General features: G+C 40.7%; 1 protein-coding gene across 1 annotated transcript in view; it reads left to right on the top strand.

Moving 5' to 3' along the window:
• Positions 1-10,345, top strand: part of drd2b (dopamine receptor D2b) — a 139,782-nt gene extending 129,437 nt beyond the window's left edge. The window contains exons 7-8 of the mRNA XM_052093790.1: positions 6,480-6,825; positions 6,971-10,345. Of these exons, the coding sequence (XP_051949750.1) occupies positions 6,480-6,825; positions 6,971-7,167 (543 nt within the window). The 3' untranslated portion in view covers positions 7,168-10,345. The remainder of the gene's footprint in view (positions 1-6,479; positions 6,826-6,970) is intronic.
• Positions 10,346-14,107: the final 3,762 nt, after the last annotated feature.

Genomic DNA, 14,107 nt, shown 5'->3' with positions numbered 1-14,107 from the left:
TGCAAAGCGAGAAAGCCAGCGCCTTACGAGCAGAGATCACGACCCTGCTCCTCAAGGATGCAATAAAGCCCGTCCCTCCAGCCGAGATGGAGAAGGGTTTCTACAGCACTTACTTCATCTTACCCAAAAAGGCGGTGGGTTGCGACCAATCTTGGACCTGCAAGTTCTCATCCGGGCTTTACACAGACTCCCATTCAAAATGCTCACGCAGAAACAGATTCTTACCCGTGTTCGACAGCTAGATTGGTTCGCGCCGGTAGACTTGAAGGACGCATACTTCCACGTCTCCATTCTGCCTCAACACCGACCCTTCTTACAGTTCGTGTTCGACGGCCAGGCATATAAGTGCAAGGTCCTCCCCATCGGCCTGTCCCTGTCCCCTCGTGTCTTCACGAAGATGACCTACGGAGGTTTTTCCCACTAATTCAAGGTAAGCACATCTTGATTGATTCGGACAGCACCGCGACTGTAGCGTACATAAATCGGCATGGCGGCGTGCGCTCTCGTCACATGTCACAACTCGCCTGCCATCTCCTCCTTTGGAGTCAGCAGCGACTAAGGCTGCTGCGCGCCACTCACATCCCTGGTAACCGCAACTCGACGATGGATGCGCTATTACGGCAGGTTTCACCCAGTGGAGAGTGGAGGCTCCACCCCCAGGTGGTCCAGCTGACGAGGAACAGGTCATCCTGGTGGCCCCTTATTGGCCCACCCAGGCCTGGTTCTCGGATCTCACGCTCCTCGCGACAGCACCTCCCTGGAAAATTCCACTGAGGAAGGACCTTCTTTGTCAGGGACGGGGTACCCGTGCCCAGACCTCTGGAACCTCCACGTCTGGCCCCTGGATGGGATGCAGAGGATCTAGTGGATCTACCACCTGCAGTCGTAGACACGATCAACCAAGCCAGAGCTCCCTCCACCAGGTAACTTTATGCCCTAAAGTGGCGAATTGGTGTTCTTCCCGAGCCAAAGACCCACAGAGGTGTGCAGTTCATCAGTGCTTCCATTCCTGCAGGAGAGGCTGGAGGGGAGGCTGTCCCCCTCCAACTTGAAGGTGTATGCTATCGCAGCCCACCACGACGCAGTAGATGGCAAGTCCTTAGGTAAGTATGACTTGATTATCAGGTTCCTGAAAGGCGCCCGGAGACTGAACCCTCCTCGACCTAGCCTATTCCCCTCCTGGGATTTCTCTGTGGTCCTCTCGGGCCTTCAGAGACCCCCATTCAAGCCACTTGATTCAGTTGAGCTCAAGACCCGCTCCCTGAAGACGGCCCTCCTGATCGCGTTAGCATCCATCAAGAGGGTTGGGGACCTGCAAGCGTTCTCTGTCAGCGACACCTGCCTGGAGTTCGGTCCGGCCCCCTTGCGGGTTCGAGCACACACTACGAGAAGTGTGGCATCCTCGTGGGCACTGGCCCATGGCACCTTAGCAGACATCTGCAGAGTAGCGTGCTGGGCAACACCCAATACATTTGCCAGATTTTACAATCTCAGTGTTGAGTCGGTCTTGTCCCGTGTTTTGTCAGGTCCGAGCCGGCAGAACTCGATAACGTGGCACAACCGCCCGGGTGTTCCGCTTGCACACTGCGCCCTTCACCAAGTTGATCAAGTGTGCCTTCTATCCCAGGTTAGCCACTAAGCGTCACTCCCTAGCCTTCTGGCCAGAGAATTCAGCTGAGCAATTCGTGGCCAGACCCACTACAAGTCACAGGTGCTCTGTACTGTGGTCGGGCTCCACAGGCTTAGTTCCCTTCTCAGGCAAACTTCCAGTGATGTATTTCCCGTGGGACAGTCCCCCTGTCGGTGGACCCTCATTTCCCTTGGGCAGCCCTGCTGCCCCGGTCGCCATGCTGTAGAGTACCCCCTCATTAGGCTGGAACTACCACCTCTCCATTTCCCACTTACAGCTTCACAACACTTGTGGAGTATTTGCCACATGTTATCTCCCCCTAGACTGGGCAGGATGTGGCCTCCACAGGGTCTTTTCCCCCTGAAAGAATAGGACGAGACTAAGACCGCCTTCCCCGATGCATTTCATAGTGTTAAGATAGCCCCAGCCGCTTCACGTCCTATGCGAGAGACATAGTAAGAGAAAAGGCTGCAGCTGCCGGTCTTGCTCCCATTCTAGTCATGTAGCACCTGTTCCTTCCTTCAGGGGTGTGGGGAACCTAAGGTCTGTATGTGACATCTCTTTGGGGGCATTGGGGAGGGCTACATGCAGCAGACACAGTTGCCTCTAGCACACAGTAGCCTGCTTGCAACTGTCTCGACAGTTCACGTAACATGGTCAGTGCGTGGCACAACGTCGAGTGAGTAACAGAAGGGGAACGTCATGGTTACTGTTGTAACCTGTTGAGACGTTGCGTCCCTCCTGCCACAGCACTAGACCTATCACAGTAATCAGCCGTACCTTATTTTTGGCTCCTCAGTGCAAAATCCTGACTGACACTCGCTGACCTGCTTCCCTTTATACCTGTATGTCCGGGGTGGGGCATACAAATTCTGTCTTACAAATTGACATTGGCCTTTTCTCAGGTTCATAGGTATGTTTGGCATCCCAGGAAGACCCCTTGTGTCACTTCATTCGACATATCTTCTCGTTCCTTCCCTCGGGGAATGGAGGTTACAAGAGTAACCATGATGCTTTCATCCATCATCTTAAAACAAGTTAAAAATAGAGGTGAAAAAAGTCCCAAGTCTAAATTGGGTCTATATCAAAATAATGTTTAAAAAAGTTAACTTGAATGAATGGAACAACATTTAAATTATAGTAAACTTCTTGTGGAAAGCCACTTCGTCTTTAGATTCCTTTGTTATCCAGACCTCCTCACAAGTAGCATATTTATTACAGTTGGATTACTGTGAGGGCGGGGCGGAGGGCGGGGCCGGGTCGTGATCATACACATCCGGTCCCTTATCAGGCTAATCAAGCCTCCAAGAGGGATAAAGGCTCTCGGAGGCTTGTTTATTATTAAAATATTATTTATATTGCCAAGCCGGTTCTCGCCTCCTTCCCATTTAACCCCTTTACACTGGTGCCGAAATCCAGGAAGGAGGAGGGAAACGCCATAGTAGAATTCTCGCCACTACCGTCCACCCCAACGGAGCAGCCGCAGCCATCTGCCGGGGAACGTGGAGCCCGGCTGCCTGGAAGAGGACGACGGTCGCCGACCGCGATGGAAGAAAGGGCTCCTAACCAACCGCCTGGAGCGGTCAGGGCCGCTGCCAGGGTTGGAGGAGTCACCTACCAGCCGCTGAAACATGGCAGGGTCTGAGAACGCCGACCGCGAGCGGGGAGGGGCTCACTGCCGACCGCCTGGAGCGGGAGAGCAATTTTTCGAACCTATAGACAAAATAAATAATAATAATAATACATGTAAAAATAATAATAAATGAATTAATACTGTATGTGATTTATGTCTTTTTTGTATCATATTTGAAACATTAGGCTTTAAATGTCATTATCCTCCTGAGAACCAGCAATCCTTTTTTGTAAAGGACTACAATTGTTATTTAAGTTTCTCTTAGCCTATACATGCCACAGTAGTAAATCTTGGAGAATCTTAAGAGGACTCCCTGGGATTTTCAGGGATATCACATGTTTGGCCATGACAACTTAATCTCATTGGTCTATAGAAATGCATGACATTAAATTCAGCACATCAAATAAAACATGAATGATATATTTATAAATAAATAAAAAGGCACCATCTGCTTTATGCACCAAACACTATATTGATGTTTAAAAAGCGAAATTGTAAAATTGTAATGTAAAAAAAAATACGTATTATGATAACTTAAAGATATGTATAATGACAGAGCAGTCTGCTTATATGATATACTGCACATATAAATATCAGTTTAAATATATCTTATATAAATATATATTTTCAAAGCTGTGTTTTTATTTTATGGTGGGCATGAATGTGATGTGAGATGATTGAGAGACATCAATGAGTTTTTCTATAAAATAATGTACACAATTGTAATCAAGCTCAAGTTGCTTTATTTTAGCTAATACTCATTTTGAAATATGAGTAACAATAGAATTTTTCACAGAAATAAGACATTTGCATCACAGTACGAAATGGACATTTTGGAAATGATTTTCAAAGGGCACAGACACTTTAACCAGGAGTCAGTAGAAATCTAGTAAATTACATTCACCAGTTTTTCAGCAAAGTATTTTTTATGTTAATTAGGTGAGGCTGTAGAAAATTATTAGGGGGAAATTTATTATGAAAAATTATGATGATAACATTTTGTTTAATTCGAGCAATATAGTTATATATATATAGCAATATAATGTATAAAAAGAAATAGAAAAATGAGTTTACTGTCATTTGAATATAATGGACAGTAGTAATATAGTGTAAATATACAGGTAATAAGGATTTTATAGCCTCGTTGTACCCTACAGATCTATTTCAAGGTACACTCAAAAAAATAAGTTTTTTTTTTTACCCAAATGCCCAACTTTGCAAATTATAAAAGTAGTTCAATTAATACCAAAGGAGACTGCTTTGCCATTTAAAAACTGGAAGGTTTAACCTCATGAGACCCGAGCATGTCTGCTGTGTGCATTTTCCATTTCCCTTTTTGATGTGTAACTACTTGCCCATAATAAAGAATAAAAACTTTTCAAGAGCAAATAATTTTCCTAAAAATGTATGTTCATTTGTGGACTGTGGGACAAAGTTGTGAAATTTTAAATAATGAGAAGTTAAAGAAGGTCAGATTTTATTGGGGGAAAATCACAAATAAATAACTTTACAAATACAAATATTTGACTTGATTTGAATTGTTACAATGTTTTTTTTCTAAATTGGCAACAAAATCTTCTTTTTGCAGTGTCAAACAAATAAGTGATAACCAGGGCTGAAGCATTTTACCAATCAGAAATGAACATAATTAATTCTGAAACAAGTAATAGCCAACATGATCCAATCACTGCCAACCATTTTTTTTCACCCCTTTTCTCCCCAATTTGGAATGCCCAATTCCCAATGCACTCTAAATCCTCGTGGTGGCGTGTTGACTCAATCTGGGTGGCGGAGGATTGCCTCCGCATCTGAGGCCGTCAATCCGTGCATCTTATCACGTGGCTTGTTGAGCGAGTTACCGCAGAGACCTAACGCATGTGGAGGCATATGCTATTCTCTGCGGCATCCACGCACCAACTCACCATGCGCCCCACCGAGAGCGAGAACCACACATTACAGTGACCATGAGGAGGTTACCCCATGTGACTCTACCCTCCCTAGCAACCGGGCCAATTTGGTTGCTTCGGTGACCTGGCTGGAGTCACTCAGCACACCCTGGATCGAACACACCACTCCAGGGGTGGTAGTCAGCGTCAATACCTGCTGAGCTACCCAGCCCCCCCCCCCCCCTCCACTGCCAACCATCTTAAAATAAAATTATACATTATAAATTCTGAATCTACTGTACTGATTAACATTGTACCATGTCTGCCAACCATGTTGAGTGATCCAAACATCATCTGCAGCCTGAAACTGAACATTTGATAGGAAGTTTGGATTGAATGCACTTGGCTTCAAAGGAAAGCTATAGGATGCTCCCTTGCTCCCTATATAGTGAATGACTTAATCTCCAGTGTGCTGTCTGTCTGCACTGGTCTAAGTACAGTTCAAAATGCATCTTATCTTCATCTTAACTCCATAGAAAGCCTCTAAAAGCATGTGAAAATGTGCAGTAAATATAGAATTTCTAATGAAAACCTTGTGCTATTGTACACATTAAGTGTACATTGTTGTTACAGGGGGGTTAAAATGGGAAAGGAGGAGGCGGGAACCAGACAACGCATCAAAGTAATATTTAATGAAAACTTAAACAAAAGACAGAAACCTAAACACACACACTGTGTGGCTCTGTCTCTCTCCCGAACTGCCGCATCCGGCTGCCTTTATCCCTCTCCTCGGCTGATTAGCCCGATTGGGACCGGGTGTGCGTACTCACGACCTGGCCCCGCCCTCCTCTTTGTCACAATTGTGTTTAGTAACATGCCATTTCCCAATAAATCGCTCAAATTAAAAAAATGGCATATCGGATTAAACTAGAGACTCTAATCTTTTGACTCAAACAGATTTAATTGTAAAAACTTAATTAGGTTTCTTACTAGATGTAGTTTTGTTGCTGTTTCTTCAAAAGACAAACTCTGCTGTGATCGGCACCATGTTGTTTTGTCACATGACTCCATACGTTGAAAGTTTAACCCCTAAAACAACATACATGCACATGTACGCAGGGTCGCACAAGGTTAAAAAATGTTCTTTAAGTTCATACCCCTCATTAGATTTTATTAAATACTTCACATTTATTCTGAATTCATAATTTTTACATTATTTAAAGGCAATTCAGTTTGTTGGAAATTTGTCATACAATTGAAATGTGTAGATCTTTAAAATAGACTGAGTTACATAATCATAAAACTAATCATAAACATGTGCCTTTATTAGCAACAGATAAATGAGGTTCTGCACCAGGGTGGTGATGTGGAGGTGGACATTGTGACCACCAACAGTCCTCCAGAGAAAAAGAAACTAAAATCAACTTTGGTCATTGACCTCCTGGCCAACCCGAGCCCCAGCCATGCCTCGCCATCCCATGGTGAATGCCAGCCACATGGAGATGAGAAAAATGGGCATGCCAAGGAGATCCAGACCCCAAAGGAAGCTAAATCTGTTGAAACACAGGCATTACCCAATGGCAAAACCCGAACTACAGTGACCAAAACCATGAGCAAGAGGAAGATCTCCCAGCATAAAGAAAAGAAGGCTACTCAGATGTTGGCTATTGTTCTAGGTGAGGTCATGATGCTGTCAGCTCCCATTACATTGTAAATTTAGTGTTCTCTGCCATAATACCAGCATGGGTTACATAAAAGTACTAGATTGTATATCAAAGGGCTTGTCCTCGGAATACCTAACCTCTATTTGCTCTATTGCAGGTGTTTTCATTATATGCTGGCTGCCCTTTTTTATTACTCACATTTTGAAGACGCACTGCACAAGCTGCGTGGTGCCACTAGAGATGTACAATGCCTTTACTTGGCTGGGATACGTGAACAGTGCCGTCAACCCCATCATATATACCACTTTCAATGTGGAGTTCAGGAAGGCTTTCATAAAAATATTGCATTGCTGAGGACATTATTCACTGCAAATATAAGGGAGGAGATGTGAGATATCAATCTGGATTTTCAGAAGAGGTTAGTGCCATTTTTCAATGCCATGTGAAATGAAGGATTAACAAAGCCACACTTTTAGGACATGGTGGAAGAGCTCAATTATATCAAATGGAGCTTTCAGTGCAGGTCCAAATGAATGTAAAAGTAGAGTTTTATTTGTATGTTTCTGTCATTTCAGTCTCTAAAACCCTTAAAGGAGTAGTTCACCCAAAAACCTGCAATTACTTTCTTGCATGGAGCACAAGTGGAATAATCTAGCAAAAAGTCTAGCAGCTTGGACATTCTGCTCAATATTTTATTTTAAAAATTTGATATGACTGGGAATTGGATCTAGTCACAGAGACTTTTATGCAAGCTGGGACCTGAATGTCTTAATATGAATTTAGAGGTGATTACATGCTAACAGCTCTGTTTATTCATTCACTTATCTATTTCTTTAAGAACTTGTAAATAAAGGCAGAGTGATGGTAAATTCAAAGAAAGAGGGTGACCATTTATATGTTTATAAATCCAGAACACTTATGGAAATGAATGACTTTGACATACCGACTATGATGGACTATGTAAATAAGAATTTGTTAAATACTTTTATGGAAGCCCATGACAAAAAGGATCATGCATGTTACATTGGTACTTCACATTAAACCACAGCCAATGTATGCCTAAGGTATTTCTTGTGTACATCAATAGTACATGAGCTATGTAAAGTTGTGTCTATGTTTTTCTGTCGGATACTCTTGAATGTTCACTGAAATAGGTATTTGATTTGACATGTGGCAGTTAATTTTTTTGTGGTTGGTAAAAAATAAAGCACAAATAATTTGTGGAAATTACATCTCCAATGATAAAATGCCATTACACTAAAAAATAATTAAAAAAATGCCATAAATATTTATGGTTGGTTTGACAAATTATCTCTGATTTTGTGTTTTAAATAATCTTTACCATGGTTTTGAAGGAGACCTCGATCTGAAATGAATTTAGACATTTAAGTAATTGTGAAAATCTTATTGTGCATGCATAGCTCACAAGTTATACTGCCTGATGGCAATTAAAACTATAAGTAAAGGTTAAACAGTAATTGCACTTCACAATTGTTCCTCTCTGTAGAGAAAGATACAGTAAGTCAAAACTATAGTAATTTACATCATGTTTTTCAGCTCAAACCATTTAATTAAGTGTCTTCAAAAAGCAGTGTCTATGGTTATAAGACAGAGCCATATAGTCATACGAGTCATTGTAAGCACTCATTTGCTTAGCAAAAGGACTACTCTTAAGTGATCATTGCCAAATATGCAGATCCTGTGGATAAGTGGTTCTCAACTGGTTTTGCTTCAGAACCCAAGTTTTACATCATCATGTGGTGACCCAACCAAAAGTAAACAAAAATATCCTTTAAATCAAAATGTGAAATGTACAGTATCTTACCATGAACTGTACTATATATATATATCCAACAAAATTATTAGCATGTCACATGCTGAAAAGGAAAAAGGTTTCTACTGTAAAAGTTTCTTGAATTTTATACTCTAGGCCAACATTGTGTTTGATACAATCTTTCAATCAAACCCATATTTAATGTAGTCTGAGTCATATTTTCTTCTACCCTGCATAGGTTTTTTCATGGTTTTAAAGGATGAGGGCATGTCAAACAACCTGTCTGTGTTGGTATTACCATAATTTGCATTGCTTCTCTCAAGTGGTAGATGAATTTGTGCCAAAATACTAGATTTTGATTGTCATCTTGTACAACAGAAGTTAGTAAGCATTGATATTCTTTCTATCCTAACTATGCACATTTATATGATAAGTTAGCATTTTTTTGTTAGCATTTAGCCATGTTTTTTTCCATGCTTTCCACCAGTTGAGAACCCTTGCAGAAGATGATCATGTACATTGTTCTAGTAGGAATCATCTTTTATATATATATATATATATGCAATATGAATAAAAGTTTAAGTGACTGATGTCAGTATCTCTAGCTTAAGTGTAATTTGGTACTGTTTGTGAGTGAGTACTGTGAAGGCTATTCATTAATTTTATTGCTAAGTTTACGGTTAAGATACAATGACCATGAATGTGGACTAATAGGCTCATTTTTGTTTTAAAATCCTATATTCACTGTGCATTATTATGTTGAGAAACAATGGATGCTTCCAAAAACTGGAAAATGTTGCTTTCAAAGGCTGTATATGGAGTTAGGATGAAAATAAGTTGCATTTTAAATTGTTAAGACATTCCCTAATGAAGAAGCAAGGGAGCAAAGGAGCATCTTATAGAATTAAAATGCAGCCAAGTGCATTCGCTCCTAAAAGCAAACCAAAATGTCAGTTTCAGGCTGCAGATGACGTTTGGAACACTCAACGTGTTTGGCAGACATGGGACAATGATAATCAGTACTTAGATTCAGAATTTATCATGTATAATTTTATTTTAACATAGTTGGCAGTGATTGGATGCTGATGGCCGTTACTTTGAATCAGAATTAATTATGCTAATTTCTGATGTAATGTCTATAAAGTCCCAAAAACATGAATGACCATCACTCCTGGAAACATAATAAACAATTACATTTTAAAAAATATGACTTTATATAGCTTGGTATTATTTAAAATTTCACAACTTAGTCACAATGTCCTCAAATGTGGACATTAATTTTTAGGAAAACTATTTGGTCTAAATAAAAATTATTATTATTATTATTATTTGCATGTTTATTATGTGCTACTCATTACAATACAGCAGTAATGCTCGGATTTCAGGAGGTTAAATTATTACCTTTGCTGACAAAGTGACGAACAATGCACATTTCTTTCATAATAGGATTTTCCAACCCAAGAAGTCACAATATGTTGTTTTAGAGCCTTTTCTAATGATGGCCTTTTTTCATTCTGGGTTTAATTAATACTATTATCAGTATGTGTGCTCATTCAAGTATAATGGAATGTAAATGCTGTACAGATTTTAATAACAATAATTCCCATGTGGGTTTTGCAACATGGTCTTGTCCTTGTACACTTTAGCACAACAGTAGAAAGTCCTAGCAATTTGTTCAGCTTTGTAAGTAAATGTAAGTTTATGGTATGTCAAATATTTTGTAATACTAATGTAAATATTGAATGAATAAAAAACTTGTCAGGCATTATGGACAGTGCTCTTTTTGTACAAACATTGATGCTACACAGTCGCTGCGTTGATATTTAATTCAAAGGCAATAAGTGTTGCAGTTTGTGTAGGAGGAAGTATTAATAGGGCTCTAATAATGTTTGAAGGGGCAATCTGGCATACATTGATCATATGCTGGCTTTTAAATAGTGTGACATTCATTGAAAATTAGGCTAATGCAAGAAAAGGTCATTGGTTGACAGCGAGTGAAGATGAAAACCAGCTGTCATTCAGGGTAATCTGAAAACACGCTGACACAAAGTCTACAAAAATCATTTAAAGAGATTGTTCAACCAAATTAAAGATTCTGTAATCATTTAACAATCCTCATGTTGTTCCCGACCCATATGACTTCCTTTCCACAAAGCGAGATGGTAAGCAGAATGTTAGACTGACAGCCTTGGTCACTTTTAACATTTGTATGAAAACATGTATTAACATCCTAATATCTCCTTTTGTGTTCCACAGAAGAAAGAAATTCATTCAGGTTTGGAACAACATGGTGAGTAAATAAAATAATATTTTTTATAGTTTGGGGGTGAACTATCCCTTTAACCGAAAAAATTCAGGACATATTTGAGAAATGCATATTGTGTAATTTGAGCTTTTTGAAATATCTAATTCACCCTAACAAGGTTATTGTTTGACAGTGTTGTGCTATGTAATCACCATAATTATAATCAGAACATTATTGATGAAAAACGTTTTGAATGCATTAAGGATAAGGGGGTTATAGTTATAAATGAATGTGTCGAATAAATGAGAGTGTGGTCACAGGGCAGGTGGGGATTTTGGAAGCTCAGCTATGATTAGAACGTGAGATGAGGCAAGTCACTGAGACAGCTCATAATTACGGCCCACCATCTAAAAGTACACAGCAGCTTCAGTGATGGATTGAAGCTAATTACAGTGGAGACCTTGGAACTAAAATTGCTTTCACTCACTGATTATCTTCTTGATTATTGACAACTTCAGGACATTCAAATCAGCCATGCTTATTTGAAAATCCTTAATGAATAAATTCAAAAGTGTCAAAGTCATGATAGAATGCATGACTTAGAACACATCATCAACTGCATAGAAACGCCCTGGCAACCACCCCAGACTGATCTCACTATGAATTCTGCAACTGTAGGTCAAAAGTTCTTTAGTTGAAATTGGACTGTGCTCACCAAAATTCAAACCTTCCCCCCCTGTGGCCGAAGCTGGAAATTAAATGTAGGGGCACGTGTGAGTGAGTGAAATGTCCACAGATTAGCACCAAATGTGGTTGTGTAATACAGTTAACAGGAATGCATATTTTATTGACTCTACCAATAACCCAAACCCTAAACCTAAACGTCATATGAACGCGATTTCTTTCTGGGTTCCTTGGGACCAGAACCCTTGACTCGGAGGCTGCTTTTGCAACATTATCAATAGCACCAGAGGGAAAGATTAACATATTTGAATTGATACAAAAATGTCTGATGTGGGATTGATGGGGCACGTCTCAGTAACTCAGCAGAATGTGGTCGATGTCAGGGAGAAGGAACATTCGGTAGCATGTTGAATTCCTGTGTGATCATGTTGCTCATTAAGACTTCAATATAAATGCCCACTGTCATGATTGGCTAACATTATGCAGGCCTTCCAACAAACCGCCTGTCAATCAATGTGAGAATGCACATGCACATTAGCTGTTGAGCCAAACGCCTCACCTTGAAAGTTGATGAGAGTAGGCGGCTGCGGTCAGGGGAGAAGTGAAATAAGAGCTGTGAAGTCAGACACTTCTCAGCGGATCAGACACTTTAGGGATCAAAGGTAGATATTATTGGATTCATGTTCATGCACTGTTGCTTCTGTTCATACGCTGTGGCTTCTTTTTATGTTTTATTGCTGATAAAGTGAATATAATTACAAATTCTGTTTTTTTTTTTATTAAAATAAATATAATGGAAAGGACACTCGGTGTACATGTAATGTAATTTCCCCCATAAGTCGTGTATTTTCATCCATTTTAATTTTAATAAAGACACATATTTTAGATATTTCAGAAATATGATAATAATCACACTGTCAGAGTGTTGGGAATATTCACATATCTTTTATACACATAAAACATGATATTAGAGATAAAAAAAATCTAACATTTTTCAAAGAGAATGAAACCAGCCAATGAGCATTAAGCTGTGTCGTCAGCAAGTAGTATCCCACCATGCCTTTATTCAGCGAAGTCACTGAAGCGAGAGCTTTTTGGCAAATGTCAACATGACATCAGAGCAAGTCAGAACACACTCTGACACATTTCTGACCGGCATGCACCTCGCGGTGATCAGTTCTGCACAGATTTGCTCATCTTTAACAAACCTTTTTTTAAAAACACAATTTTACCGTCTTGTATTAGTTTAAGGCGCAGAATTTATTATACCAGTTGTGATGCCCCTCGCTTGGATCATCGTCACCTGCTTTTACTTTTTCTCATTTGGTGGCACATGATGGGGCAAACCTGAACCCAATGAAAAGCCTCATCACTGTGTAACGGTGGTGGCCGCCCTAACATAAATACATTATTTTAAAGTGCTGGTAACCGCTGATATTGGCACAGATTTTCTGCACTGCCACAGCTGTTGCCTTTAAACACCAAGCATGCCTCTCCTCGGGAGACCGGTCTCTACCGGCTGGCATATTCACAGGTCCAGGAACGGAGCAGGGAGGGACCGGTGCGAGTCAGATGCATCGCCAGACCCGCACCCCAGAACCCCAGTGTGAGTTAGATGCGATGCCATGAATTGAAGCATGTGTCGCGGCCAACAGGCGAGGATGCCGGCCCACTATTCCTCTCAAGTGCATTGGCCCAGGGAAGCCAGTCCGCTCGAGTGAAGCCACAGCATCACGTGCCTCAGACCAAGGAGGGGAGCACATCGTGGCCACCGGGCCCTTTCCACAACAAAGGCCCCACATTTTTGGACATTTTAAATAAATGCCTGATGCCACACCCACTGTGTCTCTCTCTTGCTCACCCTCACCATAAAGTGTTGTCAGATTTCCCTTCATATTTGAAATATGTTCATTTATCATAATCTTGACCAACCACTCTTTCCCCATTCAACTTGATAGGAGCTGCACTTTCATGATGTTTGTTTACATAGAAATTTAGCTGCCCAAGAGCATTCCAAAGATGGCCGCAGAGTAGACTGACTTACCTTGAAAAGAGACTTTGTGGAAAGGATCCGGAAATATGTTTCCTTTGCTTTTGTTTACATTCTTGAAATGGTATATAGTGTTTTATCTGCCCCATCTTTCATTAACAGTTCCTTTGCAAAGCTTGAATCATATCGTGACTGGTTCACAAGTAATCCATTCTGATATAAGCCGAAAACACATAAAATCCATGCTGAAATGTTCTGAATACGCACACGTAAGACAATCCACGGTGATGTTGGGTGCTTCAACCAGCTCCAACAGGCCAAAGTAGAGATGCTGGTCTTCTCATATCACATCTTCCATGTTTGTTTATACTCAGGATTACATGTGGTTCTTCCAGTCAGTGGCTGCTGCAGAATGAGGAGCATTTTTTAAAGTTGTGCTTGTACCACTCTTAAAATGAGGCGCACATCGCCAGAAATACATCAAAATGATTAAAGAAGTCCATCCAGTACATGTTTACAAAAGACCAACTATTAAAAATAGCACAGATGGGTGCAAATAAGGCTCAGGGTGTCTCGAAACAGCACAACAGCTAAACACAAC

This window comes from Xyrauchen texanus, chromosome 3 (assembly GCF_025860055.1).
Source record: "Xyrauchen texanus isolate HMW12.3.18 chromosome 3, RBS_HiC_50CHRs, whole genome shotgun sequence".
Lineage (NCBI taxonomy): Eukaryota > Metazoa > Chordata > Actinopteri > Cypriniformes > Catostomidae > Xyrauchen > Xyrauchen texanus.
Note: the sequence above shows the minus strand (reverse complement) of the source record. Positions and strands in the feature narration are given on the sequence as shown.